Raw genomic sequence first — 26,695 nt, forward strand, 5'->3', positions numbered from 1 at the left:
CACCGGAATTTATCATGGTTAAATTTCATCATCATTATCAGTACCGAACAAATGACAATGAGACCCCACGACACCCAGATAATACAAGCATCCTCAAAGTAGGATGTGAAGCAATCTGTATATTTTAAATTAATTTGTCACACGTCACAGGGAGCGAGGAACTGCAGCTGTACGTGAAAGGTTTTATAAATATGTCACAGTAACGCAACAACATTTTTTTAGATAAACAGATTTACAATTTTTCAGATATTATACAGTCCTTAGCAGGTCTCACAGGCTTTTGTGTGTGTGTGTGTGAGTCTGTGTGCGTCAGACTCACACCTTGCAAGACAGTGAGGGTAAAGAGTTGAGCCTTGATTGAGATGCAGTCTGATAATCTGTTCGTACAGCAGGTCTGTGATTGTTTTTCGGAACATAAAGAGCAATTACGTCATGGTATAGATGGAGAAGCTTGTGTGTGTGTGTGTCTGTGTGTGTGTAGAGCTGTTATATTGAACCTTCGATGATCATGGAAGAAAGGACACTTGAAAAAAGTCTTATTTCAAGCTGCTATTGTTTGTCTAGACGATGACGGAGGTAATGACAACTTAGCCCCAGTCTATTTATGAAGTGTCCATTTTTCTCAAAAATAATTACCAGTGATGTTAAAAACGTTCTGTCCACTGCGAGATAAAAAAATACATTTGACGCGTTTAGAAAGTTGTGTAATTTAGTTATTTTATTAGTTTAAAAAAAGTATGATCTTTCTGGATTCTAGCGAAGCCTTCATAACAATTGTTTTTTTTAAATGATTGAGAGGAACAAACTTTAGTTAATTAGCTGTTATTAACCAGACTGAGAGAAACATTAGAGATATACAGATATAGATATTTATATAGAGAGTATTTATTCTGTAGAAACTGTAAAAAGATCAGTAGAAAAAACTTTGTACGTTAAGTCATTGGATCAATCTATATAATATATATATATATATATTATATATATTGGTCAAACAGCTATATATATATAGCTGTTTGATGAATGCTACAAAAACACATGTGATATTTAAAGGATAACAGCACCTAAAACAAGAACGGTGCATAACAGCACAAAGTACCAACAGAGTTTAAATATCTACTCTGAATTTAATCAGGGAAGATGGTGCATACCGGCATCTTTATGTTTACAGTTTTATAATGCTGCTGCCATTCCTTTTCTTCACCCCATGGTGGCGCAGGGTGCAGTTGGATAAGACTGGCTGTTTTAACTGAGCCTATATTTGGGGCTTGATATCATGGCTATAAATAGAAAGGCCCTCATACAGTATTTTCCTGTGCATGTGAACATGGACTGTGTTTGCATGCATGTCCGTGCTTTGCTTACTCTTGGCTCTTGTGCACTCTGCTGGTTTATATTGTGATGGATGTTATATTATCCAGGATCTGCAGTTGGAAGAGTAATGCTATTATAGTAGAAATGGCTCATGAGCTAACTAGCCCTCTGGTTCACCTCCCTGTAATTCTAAATGCCTCCTGAGTTAAATATTTCTCTCCTTGCAGCCAGTATGGTCAGTCCCACTCTGTCTGCCAGACATTCCTTGCTTTTGCTTATCAGATGAACTGTTATAGAGAAGATGCACATTTAGATTAAATTCACAAGTATAGTAAATATTTACCTTTAACGTGTCACAGCCTTCCACCCAGTTTCTGGGAAATCCGCCGTTTTTGCGTAATCCTGCTGACAAACAAACTGATAAAAACTGATATAATTTAAAGGTTTTGACTTAGTACAGTTGATACCTGCTCTAACTCTCTTTTATCTCCTCTCTTTGTCTAATTTTTCCTTTTTTCCCTCAGAGTTATGCTCTCTACATCGCCGGAGATGAATATGCCACTTCGACTGATGTGTCCACGTACCTGGTCAAGCTCTCTGCAGGTTTGTGTTCTTGTGAACAGCTCGAACATCATTTTACTCGTCTTTGTTCGTATCCTGGGACTTGGGACGTGTGTTTCTGACGGAAACCTTTCACTGTGTGTGTGAACATGTATTGACAACCAGCCTTTATTACCTGCCAGTCCCGTAACTCCCGGCTTCAGGCTCGAGAAACAAAGAGAGAAAGGTGTGTGACGTAGATTTGTGTGTCACCTGATTTTTCGCAGTTTGAGCGCTGAGTCGAGAGCAGTCGCTGCAGGTCCTTTTTTTCCCCACTGACACAGAATTGGATCTTGACTCTGTGAGTGGCTTTGTGCAGAGTGGCTTTTTTTTTTTTCTGATTTCAGTGACGAAATAAAAGCAAACAATAGCATATGTCGTCCCACATAAACGTTGTCCTCCACTCACCAGGAACGAGATGTTAGTGCCCTTTTCTTTTTACCGACATATTTCAACAAGCAGTCAGTGCAGGTTTGAAAATGCAGTCGAGAGTTCAATGGAATGAGCAGATGATGGATCAAATTGTGGAACCTCTTTCCCCAAAGCATTGCTCTCGTTCATCATTCTTATCTTTATTTTTCTCAGGCCACAAGACCGGTGCCAGTGAAATACCTTCCAGAAGGTAATTCAGCTCACAGCAGCTTTAACTCAAAGCCATCATTTATTTTCTCCTTATCCTTATAACATATTTATTGATAATAATAACATAACAAATTGTAATCATGAGATCTGAAATGCATTTAGAATATTTATAAAAAGGGATTTTAAATTTCAGTATTTTTAATTATTACATTTCATGATTTTTTGCTTGATACCAGTCATCACTTACCTCACTAATTTTCATTTCTATTTATTCTAGACAGAGCAGTGTCAAATTCAAGTTATCCAGTGAGAGTCTGGCTGAGCAGCTGGTGGTGTGGCTCGCCTCAGAAGGTAAGACGGGCATAAGCGATCTTTCACCTGCATTATTTACACTGGGGAATATTTACCGCAGCCATAGCCTCTTTATCAGCATCACAGCTTCTAAAGGGGGTCTTCAGATGCCTTTTGTTTGGCACTGAGAAATAAACGCTCATTCCTCTCATTTCACTGGTGTAGGTTTCACCCTGAAGGACCTGGAGTCCGTCCCGTTCGGTGTTGCTTTACCCATCAGAGAGGCAATCTACCGCTGCCGGGAACAGCCGTCCTCTGATTGGTCTGAGGAGGTCTGCATGCTGATTGGGCGACAGGACCTGACCAAACAAGCTCACAAGATGACTCTGGCCAAGAGCAAAGCTGTGAGTGGGAAATGAGTTGAAACCCAAATGGTTTTTCTGAACAACAGTTAGATTAAGATACATATTCCGGGCAGTGCTTATAATTAAATTATATCAACATTACATATTGTCGGCAACTTTCCATGTGGCTTGTTAACATCTGTCTCACTTGTGTTTGTCTCCAGTCTGTAGGTTCAGCTCTGTCCTTGGAGCCTCCTGTGACCACAGAGCCAGATGAGGAGGAAGACGGGATGTCGGACATAATTCAAGAGGTAAACGAACAAACAAATGTCGCTTCCTTCAGCATTGTTCTGTTGCCAAAGAAAATGTTCTCTAACTTGTTTTATTGTTTGAAGTTGGAAGTGATTTGCATGAAACTTGCGGCAGAGATGATGACTCTGTTAAGAACCCATTCAATTTTGGTGCAGATCTGTTTTAAGAGGCAGATTCAGACATTTTAAAAATCCCTTTCCTTGACATCCCTAGATTGAGCATCTATCATTAAAAACTCAGCCTGGATTGATTAGAATTTCTTTTTAACACCCGCTCTCTCTCCTTTCCAGGTTACTGGGCTGATCTGGAGTCAGGATCTGAGGGTCCAGGAGGTCAGGAGGCTCCTGCAGAGTTCCAGACCGGTCCGAGTCAGTGTGGTTCAGCTTCCAGAGGTTTCTGACCATGAGTACATAGAGGAGAAAGAGAACAAGTGAGTGTTATGTATGTGTGCCCTGACTGCCTCTGGTCTTATAACAGAATATAGATGCATTCAGGCGACAAGAATCCTCTTCCATAGGATTTCTCATTTGTTTCATTTATTGCTGTTTGAAATCCGTTTTTTTCTAACAAATATATTTTGTATTCGTCCTCTTGTTTGTATCTTGTCCAGACTCCTGCAGCTGTGTCAGAGGACCATGGCTCTCCCAGTCGGCCGAGGCCTCTTCACTCTCTTCTCCTATCATCCTGTACCGACTGAACCTTTGCCTGTCCCCAAACTCAACCTGACAGGTAAAATCGGTTAATGTGGAGATGTAAACATTCTCACCCGTGTGTGCATGTGCATTGGCTAATTTCATTGTTTTATTGTGGAACAACCCAGACAAGTAAACATGTCTATTTCCAAGGGCAATAACCACAATTAAGGATTATAATACAATACAATTTTATAGAAATGTGAGAAGGTGTAGTGATTGTCCAGCTTGATGATCTTTTGTGATAGATGTTACAAAACAGGACAATGTTCATCAGGTTAAATTGTATAAATGATAGCTATTGTTTTACCGCGACATGATCAAACCTGGGAAGTTGTGAGTCTTAGTCATTTGGAGAAATATATGAAATTACATCGGTAATGTTGTCATGTTCAGTGTTTGTGTAGTTTATTCTTTTACCCTGTAGTTCTCTTGTTTCTCTGCAGGTCGAGCTCCTCCTAGGAACACGATGGTGGATCTGAACAGTGGAAACATAGATGTTCCTCCCAATATGACCGGCTGGCCCAGTTTCCATAACGGAGTTGCTGCCGGACTCAAAATAGCTCCAGCTTCACAGGTCTGTCTGAAACCAGAGGGGCTCTCCTCTCTGATCAAGCCGCGTGTTCAGTACTACATACCGGCAGCTGATCAGTCACTTGTTTCTACAGACTGCCATGTTGGATTTTTTTCAAATTAAATTCGCTGTTTATATTCATAGACTTCATAATAAACCCTAATAATTTGGGTGAGTCTGTAATGTTTTCTCTATTGACTCCTTCAGGCTGAAATTTCATCTTCAATCTTCTATCTATTCAGAATGTTCCACCTTTTGAAATTTTGAAATACCCTGTAGTAAACAACCCTTTCTTATTCTTGGAAAAAATATACTGGACTTCATTTTGTGTTTGCTCAGGTTGACTCAGCGTGGATCGCCTACAACAAGCCAAAGAGCCCTGAGCTGGCCAATGAGTACGCAGGCTTCCTTATGGCCCTGGGCCTCAATGGACACCTCACCAAGCTGGCTACGCTCAACATACATGACTACCTCACCAAGGTACACACACAGTCACAGTACTTCACACCTTGAGTTTCACAGCAGGAACAAAGCAAATATTCATATTTGTATTTATAATCCTATATAGTATTCACCTTAATGCTCAGTTGATTGTTCTTTTTAATTACTGTTTCCTATTGTGGTGTACACACACACAACAACGTACAAAGAATTGCAAGAGAGTAAAACCAAAATGAACTTAAATACAGGTTACGCAAGGGCACCTCCAGTCTACTTCCATTGCATGGGCACACAAACATACAAACCCCCACACACACACAGTCATTCTTATACCCATTTCTCCAGATGACTGTATGAGATGTAAACTTGCATCAGAGCCAAGCAGCCAGTCAAAGTGAAACTCTGCTTTGAAACTAGGCTTCCCACTTTCAGGTGAGAAAAACAACAGGATGCAACGAGACAAAGCTTTTTTAAATTCTTTTTACCCAATGTGTTCACACTGGGTTCGAGATCGATTCACTTTCAGTTCCCATAGTGCTTGAAGGTGTGACATGCAGCTGCAGTTCATAAAGATGAGCGAGTTCTCTGTCTCAATCATCCCTCTATAAATACGATGTGAGAATACGGATTTTAAAGAAATCTATTTTTTAAGTGATTATATTAAAATGTAGCTGTCTCTCAGAAAACTGCCAGCTCGGAAAAAAGGCTAAAAGATCGCACAAAATCGGGGACAAGATTTAAATAAACTGTTTATTGGTTCCTTCACAATTTAAATAAAAAAATTATACACAACTCTCTTTTTGAGTATTTTTGTTGTAACATGCAGGCAGAGCATGATTTGACAGACAAACACACACACACACGCAGGGGTGATCCACAGGGTTCTAATGAGAGTTGTCAGTCACGTTGAGCTCTGTGGCAACTGATTTGGATTCTTCAGAGATCAGAGTCATTTGTTCTGCTGCTGCGGGAATCAGGTTCACGGTGTCTACACTTTACTTGGAAGAGACGACTGTTGATCAGAGAAAAATCCCTCACCCCAAACCCTCTGTCTCTGTCATTCTGTCAGGGCCATGAAATGACCAGTATCGGGCTCATACTGGGCGTTTCCTCAGCCAAGCTGGGCACCATGGACATGTCAATCACCCGCCTGCTTAGCATACACATCCCTGCCTTGCTCCCACCCACCTCGACTGAGCTGGACGTCCCACACAATGTGCAGGTAAGGAGTGGCTGTGCTTGCAATCGTTCAAACATAATAATCAAAATAATCTGAGAACACATGATGCATATCTGCTGTACAATCCTGTACACAATCAGAAATTACCGTGTATGAAATTGAAACATTCAATTCTCTCTCCCGGCTTATCTGCAGGTTGCTGCTGTAATTGGCATCGGGCTGGTGTATCAGGGAACAGGACACCGGCACAACGCTGAGGTCCTGCTGTCTGAGATAGGTGTGTGTGTGTGTGTGTGTGTGTGTATGTGTGTGTGTCTGGATCGATAAAGACATGAGCTGCATTGATTTGTTGATTGAAAGAAAATTGATCTATTTTCTATATAATCTTTTCAAGATATTTGAACGTTTTAAAGACGAATCAATCTATAGATCTGGAAAACAACGGTCATATTAATCTATATTGATAAGGAAAATAGGTGTTGGTTGCATTTAACACAAATTAACAAAGAAATTGTCTTAGGCCGCCCCCCTGGTCCAGAGATGGAGTACTGTACCGACAGAGAGTCCTACTCACTCGCTGCTGGACTGGCCCTGGGCATGGTCTGTCTGGGGGTAAGTGACTGAAGTCTTTAAGTTGTATTTAGAAGTCAAAATAGGGATGACTCTTTATCCCCCATCCTCTCTTCATTCATTCCTCTCTCTCTCTCTCTCTCTCTCTCTCTCTCTCTCTCTCTCTCTCTCTCTCTCTCTCTCTCTCTCTCTCTCTCCCCCTCCCTTCCCTCCCTCCCTCTCCTTACAGCATGGCAGTAACCTGATTGGGATGACGGACCTGAATGTCCCCGAGCAGTTGTATCAGTACATGGTGGGGGGCCACCGCAGAGCTCAGGCTGGGGCCAACAGGGAGAGACACAAGTCCCCCAGCTACCAGATCAAGGTATATGCACAGATCCAAAAATCAATAAACAATATTAGTGTTTGATCATTCTGATTATGTCCTGGTGAAAGCTTTACTATATATAACACCTGTTGTATTTCACAGTATATCAACACAATAGTAAATAACAAGTGGTACGTGTGCCATCACAACACAAAACAAAGTTTCACAACTGATAGAACAGGATTAAAACGAAAAGAGAATAATGATAACTGATCATTATCTGACCAGTTAGTGAGGTTAGCTAGCTGCTAACTAACAGCCATGATATCAATCATCGTTCCAGGAAGGTGACACTATCAATGTGGACGTGACGTGTCCAGGGGCCACGCTGGCCCTCGCCATGATCTACCTCAAGACCAACAACAGGTGAGAGAAGACAAATGACCTCTTTAAAAAAATGGCCCGTGTTGAATGTGATTGCTGACGCCTGATCGTTACATTAATGTACTATTGTAACTCAAAATCAGGTTTCCTACTGACCCACTCTTTTATTTTCTTCGGAGACAAACAATAAAAGAAGATAATGCAAATGAAAAAAAGCATGTGGGACCTCAGATCCAGTAAATAACATGAATATATAAACTTTATAACAGACACATACTTGTAAACCGTGACTGTGTTAACTCATGAGTTTTTGTTACATTGCCAAAGTGTGGTTCTTTCTATATCCTTGAGCAGAGCATCATAACTCACCTGATGGAGAACCTCCCCCCTCCCTGAGTCCCGTTGTCACATTACGCTACAGAAGAACAGGACTCCTCCGTCTCGTAGCTTTCTGCATTTGGTCAAGAGGTTCCTGTCTTCTTCGAGGCTCGTTGATGTGTCGGCTGTCTATTGGCTCAGTCGGAGTTGAAGGACGCTATTAACACCCCCTTACCGCTTTGTGGTTTTCTCCACTAGGTCGATTGCTGATTGGCTGAAACCTCCGGACACTTGGTTCCTGCTGGATTTCATCAAGCCAGAGTTTCTGCTGCTGAGGGTCAGTGTAGCACTCGCTCTGTCTATGTCTATGTGTGTGTGTCTAGTCATTTTTCTCATCTTTTTCTTAATATGATATACCTCTCTCTCTCTCTCTCTGCCCTCACAGACTCTTGCTCGGTGTATAATCATGTGGGATGAAATCCTCCCTAATACCGAGTGGGTCAAGAGTAACATACCCCAGGTGAGAAAATACACACATATGCAGACGTCCTGTATTTGAAGCTGTGATGCCACAAGTCACTATAACTCGTACAGAATTCCCAGCTGAGAGTTGTGGTTACTTGTTATGCTTGAGGGCAGGTTTAATAATTTTTTCTTTTTCAAATATTTCATTCGCTAATTTGCTTCAGACGTTCACACTGATTTTAAATATTTTGTCTGTGATTGTTGTTACAGAATGATCTCTCAAGCTATATTGAGTCTTTTCATTTATTGTCGCACACATTCACTGTCTAGTATCGCTCTCCAGACTCACAGAAAGAAAAGAGCAGTGATTGCTTAGGGACTGACATTCAACAGATGTTTAGAAAACACGTTGCAGTTATATTTATTACACCTATATCCTAAATAAGTAAATGGCAAACATTTTTCAAATACATTTTTGGGTTTCCAGATCATGAGGGGGACATTTGACCCTTCAGAGGACATCAACATGGAGACAATGGCGTGAGTATTAAGAGAAGATCTGACAGCTGTTCAGGAAATGTTCTCTTAATTCATGATTCTTCTACCACCTCTGTGGTAGATGTAGTTTTGCTCTTCCACCATCATGACTGAGCACGTCATGTGATCTGTTTCTCTCAGGCAAGCCCAGGACTACATCACAGCCGGGGCCTGTATGGCTCTGGGCCTACGCTTCGCTGGCTCCGCCAACTCCGATGCGTTCGACTGTCTCTACGAGTTCGCCAGGACCTTCATGAAGATCATGTCCTTTGCTGGTACAGCTGCTGTTGTAAGTGTTTTAATTTGTACACATGTGAATTAGTGCTTTGACTTTATAAGATGCTCACAGTCTGACCAAAGCCTCACTAATTTATACTTTGAGATAAGTTGAACATTGTAATTTCTTATGTTTCTCCTTTGTTCCTTCTTGCTTTTTGTGCCAACCTGGGTGTGTTTGTTCCCCAGCAAACTGGTTATTACAACCTGCAGACCGGTCTGTCCATGATCCTGCTGGCCATGTCCATGGTGATGTCTGGCACCGGGAATCTGAAGGTCCTGCAGCTCTGTCGCTTCTTCCACAAGCGAACTGGCGGCGAGATGAACTACGGCTTCCACATGGCTCATCATATGGCTCTGGGCCTGCTCTTCTTGGGAGGGGGCAGGTGAGATGCTCATACACTCACGTTCATACACAATCAGCAGCTATTTAAAACAAAAATAAATAGAAATGACAGTGCTCTCCACTCTAAGTAATAATCTTTGTTGATTTATGTGACATAAGGCACGTTATGTCATTGTACGCATCCAAGGGAATGATGTTTGGTAACTGAGATCCCAGCAGAAATAGAAATCATCTATATATAATATATAAAGTCACTTTGATGAAGCAGGTTAACAGCAACAGTTTTACAAATAGATTGAATAGTTGTTATTGCAGCAAAAAGTTATAAAATATAATAACCTCCTTCCTGTCTGTGGTGTTTTAAGATTATTTCTACATCTTAGAAATGTCTGGGTGAACAACAGGAACGGCCGAGTAGCATTTATTCTTGTTATGCTCTTATCCACTCCTGCATCAGTTGGACAAATGTTTGATTCAAAATAGCACCTCCCTCTTTACAAGCCCTCGCTCCGTCACGCTCCTTGCAATGAGTGTAAACACTCATTTGACCGATACAGTGTGTTTAGTCTGCTGGACAGTTTCCTACCTTGGGTATATCACCAACATGGAGAAATATAAAAACTGATAGAATATCCTTTAAACTTATACAACATAAAAAAACTAAATGACCACTGTGAAGAGTCATGTGAAGCACATACACATGGACAAGAGTTTAGAAAGTGATCATTGTTTTGAAGCTGCTAGTGTCACTTCTGACCTCTGAGGAGCCTTTGAGCAAAGCAAATATCACTGGAATTCACTGTTTGATGAAGACACTGAGGTTAAATTATATTCAAGGTGTTGTCTAGAATATCACACGGTACTTGAAGTGCAGCAGCCTTCGCACTGAGAACATAGTGTACATACTGTAACACGCCCACTAGATTCCGGACGGCCGTTTCCGCGAAGAACCAGGTACACACATACACACGTCATGTGGGTGAGCCGTACAAATACGCACAAGTCTATTTTGACTGCTGTGTTCTGCAAAATTAATGGCATGCGCTCACACACACACACACACACACACGTCATGTGGGTGAGCCGTACATATACGCACAAGTCTATTTTGACTGCTGTGTTCTGCAAAATTAATGGCATGCGCTCACACACACACACACACGCACACACACACACACGCACACACACACAAACTCGGTTCCTCTAACCACTGACCTTGGCCTGTGTGTTTTCTGATTACATGTTTCAAATGTTGCTCCACCTACAGCCACAACCAGGTGAACCTTTTCGACTGTATTCAGGTTATGTTGTTATTTTCGACCTGCCAGCTGTGAGCAGGGCCTCAGTTTGAAGGTCATGCTGTGTAGGTTGTTTCCCACGTGCCTGCAGAGGGCGAGTGTCATGCTGGAGAGCCGTCGTTTTGCCATGTCATTGTTTTATTTTCTTACATCTGCAGTGTGCTTGTTGTCCTTTCAGTCCTTTCCCCACTTTCATTTCACTGCCATTCATCTCTTTGCTCTTCTATGCATTTTGTCAGCACTTCATTGCCGTCATTCATTTTCTCACCTCTTTTTCTTCCTTCCTTTGCTTCCTCTCTCGCATTCTATTTGCTCAGTTAGTTTCTCTTCCCATTTATACATTTTTTAAGCAGGAAACTGAAGTGAAAGTTGATTTTTTTTTTTTCTTCCAACCCAAAGTCACACTTGATATTCAGACTAATTGCTGCGACTGCAAACTGTAGGACTAACAGCTCACACCACAGGCTGACAGGGGCTTTCTCGGTGGCTTATCATGTTTGCGTGCATTTCCTGGGAGTGGTCAAATGTCCTCCCACACCAAGTCAGGCCATGTAAGGTTCTGCGAAACTTGTACGTGAAGTAAGTTTGTCGGATGTGGCCAACTACTCCTAAAACATTAAGTGTCGGTCAAACGTAAAAGACGGACTTCCTCTCATCTAATTAACGTCGCACATCATTGTGCGTGGTAGAAAAAAATAGCAACACAGCTAGAACTTCACTTGTGAGGTTGCAAAAGTCTGAGACTGTTATTTGTTTCAAACCCCAAACTGCTGATATCTCACAGTGTGATCAAGGTTCCTAATCCAAGCAGTGCTATTTACTCTAGCCATACTATAAGGTATAGCAATGATTCCAGCTCTTTTGGGCTTTTGATCTCTTAAAACCAATCCCCATCACCTAATATCCCCTTGTTACCAGTTGTTGAGTCCAATTTGTGAATTGTAAACCGAAGAAACGAAGAATATAACATTGAGGTTTTTAAAACATGCTAAACATGACTAAAGCCGTCCATTAAAGTGGAGAGCAAAGTAATTCACCTCAGTTAACGAGTGCTCTTACAAGTAACCCGTGTGCAAGCAGCCTTTTATTATCTGACCCAACTTAAAGATAACGACCCCATTAGTCAAAGTAGACACTCGACTGGCAGCTATTACGTTTAAGAGGCGATGACGTTAACTGCATCAGAACGCACACCTGGATTCACTAACTTCACTTTGTGAGGATTGTTTCATGAGGACAATTTAGAAGCAAACTTCGTTGTTGCTTGTGGAAAAAGGTGTGTGAGTCTCTGTGTGAGAGACACAAATCAAGTAACCGTCTTTCTAATGCTTTTTGTTAGGTACACCCTGAGCACCTCCAACTCGGCCATCGCTGCTCTGCTGTGTGCGCTGTACCCACACTTCCCCGCTCACAGTACCGACAACCGGTGAGACTGACGCACACTCAAATTATTTGCAGTGAATACTTGGTTTACGTCTTGTAAATGCAAACACATGCACATGCTGTTTAGTGTCCTGAACACAACACGTTGCATCATGAGTCACATCTCACACACATTTTAAAATGATATGATATAATTTTATACATTTCTCATGTTTTTATAATTATAATTAGTAATAATTTACTTTATACTGAATCTGTCTTGCCCACTTATATTTGACGCTAAATCTCAAACTCTTTGTGCCGCTGCAGCTACCACCTGCAGGCCCTGCGGCACCTGGCCGTGCTGGCTGCTGAGCCACGTTTGCTGGTCCCCGTGGATGTGGACTCCCTGAAGCCCTGCTACGCCCTATTAGAGGTCACCTACAAGGTCGGTTCAATGAGGGCGGTGTGGCTGACACATGCAGACAAACACCTGTGAATCAAGAAAGCTTGTTTTTGTGAACGCGATATCTCCGGAACGCCTGAAGGGAATTCTCTCACGTTTGGCACAAACATTCCCTTGAGCTTGGATTTCATTCTGGGAGCCAAAAGTCAAAGGCTAAGAACATGGTGGCCTCACGAAGTATGTTTTTCTTGAACATGATACCTGAAGATCAGATTAAAGGAATTTGGTACAAACGTTCACAAAGATGTACTGAGTCCATTTTGGTGCCTGGAGGTGAAAGGTCAAGGTCACAGTGCCCCTCATGTTCTTGTGAATGTGATATCTCAAGACTGCTTGAGGATCAGTTGTCGCTTGAACTCAAAGAGACTGTTTTAAGCTTTCAGTGGTCAAAGGTCACAGTGACCTTATATGAATCTGGAAAAAAAGTATATAGAAACATGCTCATGGAATCTGCACTTATTGGCAGGGGGATGCAACCTCAGTGGGGTAATTCTAGTTTTACAGTTTGTCACAATATTGTCGCAATATGTTAAGCAACCAAGAACATAACATTTTCTCCACCATTGGCCGGACTTCCTTATTCAGTCATGAAGAAGCTCAATGTGGACACTAGAGACTGAAACTGAGCAGTAGGTTGTTCTGTTACTTAACCAGGTGGCCAGTTGCTCTCTCTACGTCTCTATCTCTGTCATACTTGTAAAATCGCCACACTTCCTCTTGACACACACACAAAAGCTAACACAAACTGTGACACACAATATGAGCCAACGTCAGTTCATTTCAAAATAACGCTCCTGCCCACCAAACCACCACGTTCTGCTTTTCATCAGCTCACAGCTTCAGTGTCCTCACACCCGTTCACTCAGGCCCAGCTCTCGGCCTTCTCTCACAGTTTGTCCCTGGATTATTTCAAAAGTACAGATGAATTGAAGTTTAAGTACAGTAGATGAAGAGGAATCTGACTTTGCCGTTCAGAGGGTATTGTTTCATTTTGGCGCTGCTGTTCTTGACTGTTTCTGTCTGAACGATGTTGTGGGTCAGTGCTGGATTTTTGATGCAATTGATTAAAAGCATCCGTGGTGACAGTAAACTACAGGCACTAGAGAGATGACAAGGGAAGTGGAGGAGGCACTTCGATCAGGGACACGGTCGGCGTCTTAACCCGCTGTGGATTCAAGCTGCTTGTGTTTCAGTGCTTCCACATGTGATGGATTTGAAGGTCAGAGAAGGACGTTGGAGTCCACAGTGGGGACAACGCCTGACAGCGTTCCTCACTTCAATTAAATTCACAGCAGAAAGCTCAGATGGACACTACGACGTCAATTACTCGTTACGTGACTCTTGCAAACATTCACGCACATTTTATAATCTTCTTGTTCATTTGTTTTATAAAGAATTCAGATATAATTCTTTATAAAATGTTTACATGATACATTTAAGCATTTAACCTGAAAACGAAGAAGAGGTTCAAGTCTTGTATTTCAACTTTCTGGTAACTTTATTGTTTTCATAAGCTCAAAAACCTGTTTCACTGTCACATGAACATCACTAGTTATTATTGTTATTGAAGATGACTCCTGCTTAACAGTACACACCCACGTTCCGTCTGTCACTTAATTTATTAGATTTTATTCTCTTCATCTGAATAAGTCTACACCCTGTGTGACTTGGTTGTGTTGACTCAGCGCCTCTGTAATGTTCTGTTCTCTTAAAGGAATTTAGGCCTTTACAGCTCATAACTGTACTCTAATAATTATCTGCTCTCTGATCAGAGACATGACTCTCACTATCGTGTGAGGCCTGAGCAGAATTCTTCACTCTTAATTTCCAGGAAGCAAGATTATTTCATCCGCCTCGCGTACGCCCTTCAATTCAGGTTATAGATCTTATCGATCAATTTCAATGCACCTGTGGTTAGATTTAACAATAAGTGAAAGTGTGAAACTGTGTCTGCATATGACCCTTTAACATTGTGTGTGCTGGGATGATGTATTTTTCTCTTGTTCAGGCGACCAAGTGGTACGATGAGACGACGGTAGAGTTGATGGCTCCCACCATGCTCCCTGAGCTGCACCACCTCAAACGGGTAAAGACTGAGAACAGCAGCTTCACAGCTTTGTAGCCCAGTGGAAACATGATCTCATCTTGTCATCATCTAACATGCAAATTTTATATTTGCCTATGGCAGGTGAAGGTGAAGGGGCCACGTTACTGGGAACTGTCCATTGATCTCAGCAAAGAAACACAGCACCTGCAGTAAGTGGAGCTGGGCAATCAACAAATATCAGCAACTATCACGACACAACTTTTTCAGAGTATTTGTCTCTGAGTTTTAAACCTCAACTTTCACTCAGGAGCACAATTCGGTCTTTAAACTTAAAATGAATAATAATGTGACATTTTGTATGTTAATTATAAATATTGAATAGAATTTGAATGATTATCTTGATATAATTTCCCTCAGCTCTAGCAGTAAGTAAAGAGGAAACCGCGTGTCTTTGAAACTGATGTAAACCGTGAAAAGAATAACAGAAACCACCAAATACCCTGATCACTCAGAGATGGACAAGTAGAATCCAGGATTCACTCTGATCTCATGTATTGATCAGGGGAGTTGATCTAAAGAACTGTTTCTCTCTCCGTCTCCCTCAGGTCCATCCTCTCTCGACACGGGGTGCTGTATGTCAAACTACGGGCCGGCCAGCTGCCCTACAAGGACGACCCTCAGGGCTGGAAGAGCCTGTTGGCCTCCACCGTCAACCACCGGAACTCTGGAGTCCAAGCCTTCAAGGTCTGTCACACGTACGCAGTCACACCTTCAGCAGACCAGACAAACCATGTTCTCCTTTTGCTTTTTCATGTGGTCACTTGTTTTTTGAGGGCTGTTCTTCTTACTACAGTTTAACTCTGCTGAAATTGTGTGGAGGAGTAGTGATACTCATGGATACACTGAGACTGAAGTAAAAAGGAGATGGTGAAATAAACCCTAACCCCTCTGTTGAAAGAAATACACACAAAAATGCCTAAGATACACATTTAAAGAAAGAAGTTTTGCACCAACAACAACAAAACGGGCTGCAAATAGAAGCGAGTGCAATTTAGGTGACCTCCTCCCCTGTGGCTGGTTGTTTCCAGTCTTGGCAGGTTGTCACTACAGGTTTCACCAGGCAGCTGTGTGGCTGACAGACTATTACTGGTTTCCAAATGGTCTTAGTGTATGCTGTCAATACACCTGCAGGTCCACAGAACACACGTCATTTATTCCACTCGTCCTCACTGTCCTCTCCTCCCCCCTTCATCTTTTTCTTCTTGTGCATTCATCTTTCCTTCCTTTCTTCCTTCCCTTGATTGCATCCCCTCGCACACTTCTCTCCTATTGTCTAAAAAATCTTTACCTTTTCTCGTCCTCGACTGTCTTTGTCTTGTTTCTCTATTCTTTCTTTGTGTGTTTGTGAATCTAAATAATTTTACTCTTTCCTCTTGTGTTGTTTTCTTCCGCAGCCTGAAGCCATCTCAACATTCACCTCTGAGCCGGCCCTGGTCTCCTTTGCTGAGCTCTTCTGTAAAGCGTCTGAAGGAATGAAACACGTGAGTTTGAGCAAACAGAAATAGACAATTGAGGATTCAGTTCCTTGCCCGAGTGAACTTCAGCCTGCCGACTGGACGAGCAGGGGATCAAACCGTCAACCATCTGATTAGTGGATGACCCGCTCTTCCTCCTGAGCCAAGGCTAATGAGACTCTCACTATCAGGACAGGGCCATGAATATCTAAACAAAATGCAACCTCTGCAGCAATGTCTTTAAAGTCCTGTCCTGAATATGAAAAAACTGATTAAATGTAAAAACAAACCGTTGATAACCGATGCTTCATCTGGTTAATCACTTGACTCATATTCAGTATTAGTAAAGAGGCGGCTTCCTCACACTTCCAGGTTAATTGGTCGGGCTGCTGGCTTCAGCTTTCACAGTGAAATGGAAGAAAATTGGTCATTTTCTAGCGTAGCCGTCAGTAATTTAATTTAACGACAACAGATTTCAGTGATGTTTATCAGTTCTTATCAGTCCAGTGACACCAGCTCAGTCTTTCCTCCTTCTCCTTTGCGTATCCTTGTTTATTTAATGTCAACACCTTCTTTCCTTTTACATTTAGGATGTTTTGTTTCCTGGCAAGTAATTGCAAGATTCTTTGCAGTGTGGTTTTCATTAATGTAGCGTTAAATAGCTTCATGTCTAGACCTGAACGCACAGGCTGCATCCTGCCAATCTCCCCATGTCTACTAGATGTGAATGATAGATGGCATTGAAAGTATAGTGTAGTTGTTAGTTTGTACAATTTATATAAATGAGTACACCTTAACCTTCTGGCTGAGTCCAGATTATTACTTTATCTTAAGGAAAACGTGTGGTTTCTTTTTACTGATTTCATTTGGATTTTGTGATACACAGAGGCTGAATTCCATGGTCAGGTTTCACAAGTTGCTTTTTTGTCCCCATTTCATTGCTTCCAGTTTATTTAGATGTCATTTAAAATGTATTAGTTTTGTGTATAGGAAAACTATCCCCCCAAAAAATCCCCACAAACTTACATTACCAAGACTGGAAAACAAAAATGACTAGTTTACATCACAGGGGTTTGAAGTGGCTGTGTAAACCAAAGACTTTATATAAAGCTGGATGACATGAAACCAGACCATGGTGAACAGTTCCTTGTGTCTGGCTGCAGTATGAATCATAAACCCCACCTCCTCCATGTTAGTTAACAGGACATGGACTAAACCTTTAGGTGCTTCTCATCACACTGGTGATAGGTCATGATTGACAGCTGAGACTGACTCCGGATCGGTCGAGCGTGTGTATCGGTGGGAACTCGATACACAACTCCACACAACAACCACTACTGCAAAGACACTGGCTCCAACTTAAATTACACACAGCCTCTTTGTCAGTGTTATCTATTTATTGTTTTAGCTTTAGCTTTATTTTTAATAGGAGGAAATGGAGACATGTCGTCGGTGTTTAATTACAGCCTAAGGCGTACCACAGCATGTGTAATACCTAAACCACACAGACTAACACAATGTGTGCTGTGTCTGTGCAGAGGGAGGAGACTCTGGTGTTGTTCTCGGCCATGTTGTACGAGTGTGTGACACAGGAGTGTCCAGAGATGTTGCCCACATATATCGCTATTGAGCAGGTAAAACACACACACACACACACACACACACATACACACACACACACACACAGACATCTCTGTTTCGTATCTTGACATAATTTAATTTATAATTAATAATAATAAAGCCAATGTTTCCATGACTAAATAAGTAAACGCTGTGAAATTAACTGTAACGTGTCTGTAAGTTGATTTTAATTTAGTAGGAAAGCTGTTCACGGAGATTTTGAAATATGTTATGTGTTGAAATAAGTTATTAAAACCTGACGTCACTGTCGGAGATAAACATCTGATCTATACATGCAAAGATTTCTTTCACATCCTGCGTCTCCGCTGCTGTGTGTCAGGCGGTCGGTGCTCTGCGTCGGGGGGACCTGCTGCAGACCTTCCCCCTGTGGCAGCTGCGTCTGGTGGTGGAGCTGTGGGACGGCCGGGTGCTGCGGGCCGCCGCCAACCGCCACGACGCCCTGCTCACCTCCGAGTTCCTGCCCGTCATGAAGAACATGGTGGACGCAGCGCTGGACAGCTGGCTCCAAGGTGAGGGAGGGAGGGAGGAAGGGAGGAGTCTGTGTGGACAGATGGATCATGCTGAAATAACTTAAATAAAAATCTGACTGTAGTTTGACTCGTATCAAGTGAAAATATAAAAGACATTTTCATATATATATTTTCTCTAAATTAAACAGAGATATAAATAAAACAACTTAATGAAAAATCACTTATTTACACAATTAATATTTTGCCTTTGGTTCAAGAAACCAAGTGTCAGGTGTGTGTCTGTGTCACAGCTCGAAGACTTCCCAGGCTGGATGTGTTTCGTCTTGTTTTCCTGGACTGGGTGTAGCAGGCTAGTGTCATAGTTTAGAAATTAAACAGGCTGTGTTTACACTCAACAAACACACATTACATCCCTTACATGCACACACACACACACACACACAAGCACACACGCGCACAGACACAGAGGCGTGGGAAACAGGTGTCGTGGGATAAAGCCTGTGATTGTGTAAACAGATCAAACTTGTCTTCACGGTCATGATTCATGAAGACGCTTGTTACTCGCAGACGAATCCAAGAACAAACCAAACCAACTCGATCTCGAGCATCAAGAATGTTGCTGTTCTCTGCAACTCCCCCATGAATCCGACTTGTTCTAAATCCAACCGTGTTATTTTTATTCTCCTCTACTCTCCAGATGTGAACAAAAACTATGTATTTTCAGATTGACAGATGTGGATTATGCGTGAGAGGAAACTTTCAAGTTAGAACAACTGTCTAAAATACCTTCAATACATAACTTCAGAACAAATTAGTTTCTTGCATTTTGAGTCCCATCATCAACTCTCTTGTTTAAGATACGGAAAACGTCTTTAAACTGATATTTTTTACAGCTTTAATCATCTCGTGTTAAATCAGAAACAAGTTTTGTTTCCGAAGTTGGATGTTAAATTCGTCTTGTAAACCCAACTGTTTGTTTTAAGTTTGTCAATCTGGTAAAAAACACATGTATGCAAATATTCACCACAGGTAATCTATTACACAAACACCCACCTATGAATAAGAAGTACCTGTTTGACCCGTGTGTGTTTTCTGCTCTAGACAACAGCTCCGTGCTGAGGTCCTACCTGAGGGGCGAGGCCCTCCCCAAGGACACCCAGTCCATCACGTTGGCCTGCTTCCTGGTGTACCGCTCCATCCCCTGCCTCAGGAACACACACACACAGCTGGAGGGTGAGACTAACATGCTATCACCGTGTACCAGTGTGTACAGATACACAGGAGATTTGCATGCAAACGCTCAGTACACAGAGCAGGAGTTAGACTCCATCGTGCACTTGCAATTCTGAGGTGCTTCCCTTGATTATATATTAATGTTCTGCTTCTCAATATTTCTTCTTTACTACAAGGGAAATCCTTTTTGTAGCATGCATTGATCGTGTAGGAGGCCCAGCCGATGTTTCTGAATACAGGCTGTGTGAATTTCTCTTGATTTGGTGTTTTGATTCTTTCACAGTATTTATATTGCACTTAGATCTGCTTTATAATCACAAAATACATGGAAATCTCACTTTTTACAATGAGGGGACTTAAACTAAAGGATCTGAGTGCTTCTTCCAACACTTATAATGCTATAATAGAGTCTTCTATATCCAAAGACCATCCCAACAACTTGAGTACACAGAACAATGACAGTCGTACTCCTGAAGCAGTGACGTTGACCTCATCTGAAGCTCTGTCCCCTCTCCCTGCAGGCTGCAGCTCACTCGGGGACTTGTTGTCACGCAGCAGCCGGCTGGGCATCCCGCTCAGGGACCTGCTCCGGCTGGTGCCCGTCCTGCTGGGCTCTGCGTTGAATCCACAGACACTGCCGGGCTTCCCTCTGCACGCGTTTTGATACCGACACAGTTCACAGCCTTACGCTCCGGCTGCGAGCACAGGTAGGACAGATAGCTGATACCTGCAGGGGTTTGTAGCAAGTGGGACAAGATGTGAGACGTCCTCGCTGCGTCTGTGTGGCCGCACCTCCTCCAAGTAGAAAACACTTTGTTTCCTTCTGAGCCTCAAAACAGATCTAATAAGATTTAAACCTTTTGTAATATAATATTTGTATGTAGTGGTTTTTTTAACAGTGTAAAGAAAGTTTAGGCTTCAGTAATTATGCCGTGCAGAGGCCAGTTCTCTGGTGCCACATGCCAAACGGGGACTCGTACAGTGGATGTCACTCAGAAGTCCAGCAGGAGGCAAAGGACAGAAACGACTGCTCAGTGCAAAATGAAGACTCTCCACACTTCAGGCTGCTGTCCTGTGAACACGGGGAAACTGAAAAGAGACAATAAAGTTGAAAAGAATGTGCACACTTCATGAATACTGTGGTTTATTCTCATTCACATTTCCCCATGAGGCAGAAATTCTTTCAGGAAAATGTGTGTCTGCCTCAGCGATTTCGCTTCCAAACTGAGCAACGGAAACCCTGATTTCATGAGGACTTTGCGTGGGAGGATGTGCAGTTTGAGCTCAACTTGGAATTTCAGATTATTTTTAACCAACATAACATTCCAGTGAAAATGGAAAACATTCCTAAAACAAACGAATGGCCCACACCCGCTTCACAGAGCTGAAGCACACAGATCCGCTCCTAACACGCAGATCAAACCCATTAGAATGACTTTCTGTTGAGTTCTTTGTGTGAATAGACACACGGAGCTGGAGAAAACATCTCCTCCACCTCAGAGTTATCAACTGCTCACAACATGTTTCTATTTGTGCATGAGAAAAACGTTTTGTCCCTTGTTTTCAGTCATTAGCACCAAAGGTTACACATTTAACCAACGTCTTGTGTCCTGAAGACGAAGCTTCTCCAAACCTTCTTCTCCAAACGCAAACTATTAAAAGACTCAGACATGACTCATAACCTTTTTAAAGGATCAAAACAAACTTTGTTGACTTTAGAGGGTGATTGTGGTTTCTTCTGTTTTTCTTTTGTAGCTTATTTCCAAACAGCTTCTGTGTCAAACTAAACAAGGATTCATTTCTCATCACTGTGAGTATCGGTTGTTTAAACACTCAATGAAATACCACACATTCCAAACTCTCTGCGGTTTCATCGCTTTTTAGGGAGATTCATATTTTCTAGCTGGTTACGCTTAGTTTTGTTCACCAAGCACGACTTTATTTATTTTATTTAACGGGTCGGAACCGAACCAGCAGCTGCTGCAGAGCGATCTCAGTACATGGGGTCCACCCTCAATCAGGACATTAGTTTTTAGTTTTTTCCTTATCGATGAAACGGTTTTTAACTTTCAACCCTCAAGTTCTGAAAATGTAACAAAAACTCACGTTCAAGCTATACTAAGCAAGTTTATATCACTTTACGATGATATAAAACCAACACATCCTCCCATCTGATACTGCAGCCGGGGAATGAGATGCATTTTCCTCCCTGATCTACTGGCAGCCATCCACTTTTAATTGTTTCAGCATTTGAAAAGTTTTCAGATGTTGTAACGACCCGTCATCATTAGTTTTGATCGTAAACTGAATTTAACAAACAGGCTCAGTCCCGAGTGTTGGAGCCAGACCATCTGCATGGAGTCGATGAAAGCAGGATGTTGTCCAAACTCCTCTTCATCGCAGACGTCTCCTCTTCGCAGTGCACTGGTCCCACAGAGGAGCACACACCTAATGACCAGGTGCTCACTGGACACGGCGGGAGCTTCTTCCTGTGACCGTCCAGTCATACAGCTCCTCTCTACTCACATCCGTCTGCTCTGTGACACCAGAGCTCATTCACTGCTCGTCCACCAGCCACATTCAGTTTACATTGGGACGTTACAGTTTATGTACTATAGCTTTTTTCGCTTGTCTTCTTCCCTTAATGAAGGCATTGACAATTGCAAAAGTACCAATTAAAATTTAGCATTAATTTCAGTGAAATAGATAAAACAGGCACTGTCTTGATTAAACTCGGTATTGGAGAGAACCCTTATTAGGCCCAGTCACTGACATCCCCTGAAGCATCAGGTTCAGTGTCCTTCTGTGTGTTTATCTTATTATCTAGTTGATTAATGTGGGTGTGTGTCTGTGTGTGTGTGGTTTCCTGGAAACATGTTCAGTCGACGTGTCTCAACAAACATCCTGGGGAACTACTACAGGAAATTAACCAGTAAACTGAGAATCCGGACCCAAGGGGAACCGGGACGGGCCTTTGGGCGTCTTTAAGATGATCAAAGTCTTGAGGTTTTAATGGTTCTGGAGTCTTCACAGAGTTCTCTCAGACTGCTCCTCTCTCCTGTGCTTGTGTGAGCTGCTTGTGTCCCGGCTGCTCTGATGCCTCAGGGCCGCTGTGTGTTCGGCTGGATGCTGAGGATTGTAAAGAAAAGAAGAGACATTAAGTCTGGAGCCTGTGTTGAACGTGATGGAGCTCATTACAAGATTCTGAAAGTTTTCATTTCTAAACTGAAACTGACTTCAGAAAATACCCTCAGATAACATGTGAGATGCTCCTCAGGGACAAAGATACAAAGAAGATTATAACTTTAAATAATTCTAACGAGCTAGTACTGAATACTCTGAAAACTCATAAAAACTGTGTTATGGTTCGATCTGTACTTTAGTTCCTGTTGATTCCGGGTGTATCTGATAAAATTACAGATTCTGTGGTTTTTCTCTGGAAGGTCTCATCACAAATTACTAAAAAAACAGTCAACGATTTCCTGTCAACTTAAAGTTTAATGATAATATGACAGTTTATTTTTTTAGCTTTGGCAGCATTTATACGTTAGACTTCCTGTCTCCGAGCTTATTAACCACTAACCTTCATATATATATATTCAAAAACATGTGATCTTTACCTAAGTTGTTGCTGAGTTAAACATTAGTTAGTGACATTAAGTGAAAAGGCTCAGGAGTCAGTGGGCGGCTCCAGGGTGGTCGCTCTGTCTCCATGTGATGCTCAACTGCTCCACAGCTGGATTTGCTGTAAGTCGCTCTGGATCAGATTTAAATGCCCAAACATAATGTGACATTGTGTAATGGTGTGGGAGTTGTGTTTGGTCCCAGACAACTCGGAGGCATGTGTTGTGAAACAGTCCGGTGTTTGTGATGTCTCTCTCTCTCTCTCTGTGTTTGTGTTTGTGTGTCTGTTTGTCTTTCGGTCTGTGTGTCTGTCTCTCTGTGTCTCTCTGTCTTTCTCTCTGTTTGTGTGTCTGTCTCTGCCTGTCTGTGTGTCTGTTTCTCTGTGTCTCTGTCTGGGAGCCTGTTTGTCTCTCTGTTTGTCTCTGTGTGTCTGTGTGTCTGTCTCTCGCTCTGTCTCTCTGTTTGTGTGTCTGTCTCTCTGTGTCTCTGTCTGGGTGCCTGTTTGTCTCTCTGTTTGTGTGTCTGTCTCTGTCCGTGTGTCTGTCTCTCTGTGTCTCTGTCTGGGTGCCTGTTTGTCTCTCTGTTTGTGTGTCTGTCACTGTCTCTCTGTCTGTCTGTCTCTCTCTGTGTCTCTCTGTCTGTGTGTCTGTCTCTCTGTCTGTGTGTCTGTCTCTCTGTCTGTCTGTCTCTCTCTCTGTCTCTCTGTTTGTGTGTCTGTCTCTCTCTGTGTCTCTCTGTCTGTGTGTCTGTCTCTCTGTCTGTCTGTCTCTCTCTCTGTCTCTCTGTTTGTGTGTCTGTCTCTGTTTGTGTGTCTGTCTCTCTGTGTCTCTGTCTGTCTGTGTTTATGGATTCTGTGGGAAAATGAGTGCTCTTGTCTCCTGGAAAAAATCCTCCGGTGTTTGTTTCCACAATAACACAAATTAAGTGTGTCGCAGTGCATACGCCCTCCAGCCCTGTGGCTTTTTCTCACATCTGAAGTCTACACACAGACACACTAAGGACTCACGAGCATGTAGTTGTAACTCATATTTAAAAGAACACTTTGAATGACTTTGAGTTCAGAACTAAAGACGACCAGGGAGTCAAACCGTCGACTCCTTCACGGCCCTGTCCTGTCGTCACTGCTCCTCAAACTGAAACGAACAAAAAAACACACAACTGCAGATGATAAAACCTGTTTGTAATCACTTTGTGTCTCTTTGTGGACGTTTTTTCCGTCTCATTTTAAAACCCTTTGATGTGGTTTTGTGTCTCTGCGGCCATTTTGTTCTTATTTTGGTTTCCTGTGGTCATGTGAAGTCTCTTCCGTTGTATTTTGTGTCTTCCTGGTCTCTTTGTAGTAGTATATATATTTGTCGCTTGGCTGATTATTTTGTTTCTGTTGTCGTTCTCTTTGCATTTTTTTTGTGTCTCATATCATTTGTTGGCTCTATGGCCTCCACTCATACGGACAGGACGTGAGGGGGGGAAGATGTGCAGCAAAGGGCCGGGTCGGAATCAAACCGAGGACCACTGTAGGACGGCTTGAACCTTGATCTTTGCAGTTTTGGGTGTTTTCGTTATAATTTTGACCCTTTGTCGCCAATTTGTTTAGTGATTCTTTGTCTCTTTCTTTCTGTTTGTCTTTTTTTTGTGTCTAACCCTAACCCCGTTATTATGAGTCTCTTTTTTGATCTTCGATAATTTTGGGTCTGTTAATTGTTGTTTTTGTGTCTTTCTTGTTATTTTGACTCCTTCTCTTTTTGTCTCTGGGGCTGTTCTGTCACTTTGTCGTCATTTTCTGATATTTAGTTTCTTCATTTCGTCCTAATTTTACATCTTATCGCAGATTTTTGGAGTCTTTGTTTTGCGCCCCCTGGTGGGCCCTGATCATTCGATGACATAAAGGGAAATCGTGAGGGCAAACCTTTTGAAACATCTGTCGTGGGCGGGGGCCCTGGCACGACAGCACATCTGTACTTCCCCCTCCTCTAACGTCCACTTCTCCACACAGGGTCAAACCTACAAGCAGCGGTTGAGTCAGATCACATGTCTCCACACAATTTGTGCTTGGTGAGAAAATTATGTAAATCTTCACAGGATATTTCCTCAAGTAGCATTTAATCAAATTCCAAACCAGGGTTCATATCAGTTCATGACTCATCAAACACACAGTATCCATCACACTGAGACATGAGCTGTAACTGAGGGACGCCGGGGACGTCCTCGCATGCAGAGCGCGGAGAGAGACACTAGTTACCCTCTATAAAAAGACTGTGGCTTCTTTTGAGCAAGGCATCGAGAGCTGAACGAAACCAGCTGCAGGGAAGTGAACCCTGCTTCTGCTGCAACTTCTGCTTTTACTTCCCCATGTGTGCATTGTGAAAACGCTCTGAACGTCCCTCAGTCTTTATCTATGAGTTTTAACACATCTGCAGAATCTCCTCTATTAACAATTAACAACGGCACGAGAGGAAGAGGGAAGACAGAAATCCTCTTTATCAAGATGATCATGCTCCTTTCATTTGAATAGTTTTTCATATTATGGTATGAATGTTTTTTTTTTATATACTTTAAACAAATGTATATCTTCTGTATTCATTTGTTGAGGAGGATGAATAAACTGTGAGAGTCAGGATGAGTAAATGAAACCGTGAGAGAAGAGGCCTCTGTTATCCTCTGAACACACACACCCACAATGACATTTTAAAAACTACACTGAAAATAAGTTCAGGGCTTTATTGTGTTGTATTTTACATTTTTATTGTTGTGTGTGGTTTAAGATCTTGCGATATCCATCAATTATCTATGTACTGTCCATTAAGGTCATGGGGGGCCTTCAGCATATTGCATTTCTCTATTACCAAGGCACGGAACTAAAGGCTCATGTGAAGGGGTTTATTTCCCAAAGGGACTTTTCAAACTCAAGGTTCTTTCTCAGACTTTACAAACAACCATCTCCAGTCTCACCCACCAGCACTTTCCAGTCTCCACTTAACCCTAAACTGCAGTTGGACTCTGGAAGGAAAGTACCTGGAGACCCAGGGGGGGGGGCAACTCCGTACAGAAAGACCCTGGCATGTTCAAACCCAGGTTATTCGTTTTTTTTTCCCACTGGTGTGAGTCTCAGTTGGAAAGAAAATGACCAACCCGGTGAAAGCAGAAGGTCTGTAGGTGGGTGAAGTTCTTCTTTGGAAATATTAACCTTTAAAAACTGTTTTCCAGACACTTTTTGTACATTTGTTATTTCCACTTAGTTCCCATTGCTTCAGCGTGTGAGTGTGTTTCACTCCACAGGCTGCCCACACACAGTGAACCTACCCACTGAGACCCATTGTTCCTAAAGGTCAGTGACAGGTGTGTGTACCTTCAGCCTTTGTGAGTGCACTTTACAATATGTCCCTGTGTGTGTGCGTGAGAGAGAGATCTAGTTCTACAGTGATGACAGACAGTAGTCCATTCATGGTGCAGCACAGAGGGAAGGGCTGGTGGGTGTGACCGAAATCTACGAAAAATGTATCAGGGTGCGAG

The 26,695-nt window shown here is 42.3% G+C and overlaps 1 protein-coding gene across 1 annotated transcript in view; it reads left to right on the plus strand.

Moving 5' to 3' along the window:
• anapc1 (anaphase promoting complex subunit 1) overlaps nt 1-20,687 on the plus strand; it is a 32,924-nt gene extending 12,237 nt beyond the window's left edge. Inside the window, exons 25-53 of the mRNA XM_053437008.1 lie at nt 1,836-1,914; nt 2,497-2,533; nt 2,771-2,844; nt 3,010-3,188; nt 3,353-3,439; nt 3,731-3,870; nt 4,051-4,169; nt 4,579-4,709; nt 5,046-5,186; nt 6,217-6,369; nt 6,523-6,604; nt 6,848-6,939; nt 7,127-7,261; nt 7,548-7,630; nt 8,165-8,243; nt 8,352-8,426; nt 8,859-8,911; nt 9,050-9,197; nt 9,374-9,570; nt 12,168-12,254; nt 12,521-12,638; nt 14,665-14,742; nt 14,845-14,912; nt 15,309-15,447; nt 16,158-16,244; nt 17,756-17,851; nt 18,178-18,367; nt 19,430-19,561; nt 20,083-20,687. Coding sequence (XP_053292983.1) covers nt 1,836-1,914; nt 2,497-2,533; nt 2,771-2,844; nt 3,010-3,188; nt 3,353-3,439; nt 3,731-3,870; nt 4,051-4,169; nt 4,579-4,709; nt 5,046-5,186; nt 6,217-6,369; nt 6,523-6,604; nt 6,848-6,939; nt 7,127-7,261; nt 7,548-7,630; nt 8,165-8,243; nt 8,352-8,426; nt 8,859-8,911; nt 9,050-9,197; nt 9,374-9,570; nt 12,168-12,254; nt 12,521-12,638; nt 14,665-14,742; nt 14,845-14,912; nt 15,309-15,447; nt 16,158-16,244; nt 17,756-17,851; nt 18,178-18,367; nt 19,430-19,561; nt 20,083-20,225 — 3,222 coding nt within the window. The 3' untranslated portion in view covers nt 20,226-20,687. The remainder of the gene's footprint in view (nt 1-1,835; nt 1,915-2,496; nt 2,534-2,770; nt 2,845-3,009; nt 3,189-3,352; nt 3,440-3,730; nt 3,871-4,050; nt 4,170-4,578; nt 4,710-5,045; nt 5,187-6,216; nt 6,370-6,522; nt 6,605-6,847; nt 6,940-7,126; nt 7,262-7,547; nt 7,631-8,164; nt 8,244-8,351; nt 8,427-8,858; nt 8,912-9,049; nt 9,198-9,373; nt 9,571-12,167; nt 12,255-12,520; nt 12,639-14,664; nt 14,743-14,844; nt 14,913-15,308; nt 15,448-16,157; nt 16,245-17,755; nt 17,852-18,177; nt 18,368-19,429; nt 19,562-20,082) is intronic.
• Nucleotides 20,688-26,695: the final 6,008 nt, after the last annotated feature.

This window comes from Pleuronectes platessa, chromosome 12 (genome assembly GCF_947347685.1).
Source record: "Pleuronectes platessa chromosome 12, fPlePla1.1, whole genome shotgun sequence".
In the NCBI taxonomy this organism is placed as follows: Eukaryota; Metazoa; Chordata; class Actinopteri; order Pleuronectiformes; family Pleuronectidae; genus Pleuronectes; species Pleuronectes platessa.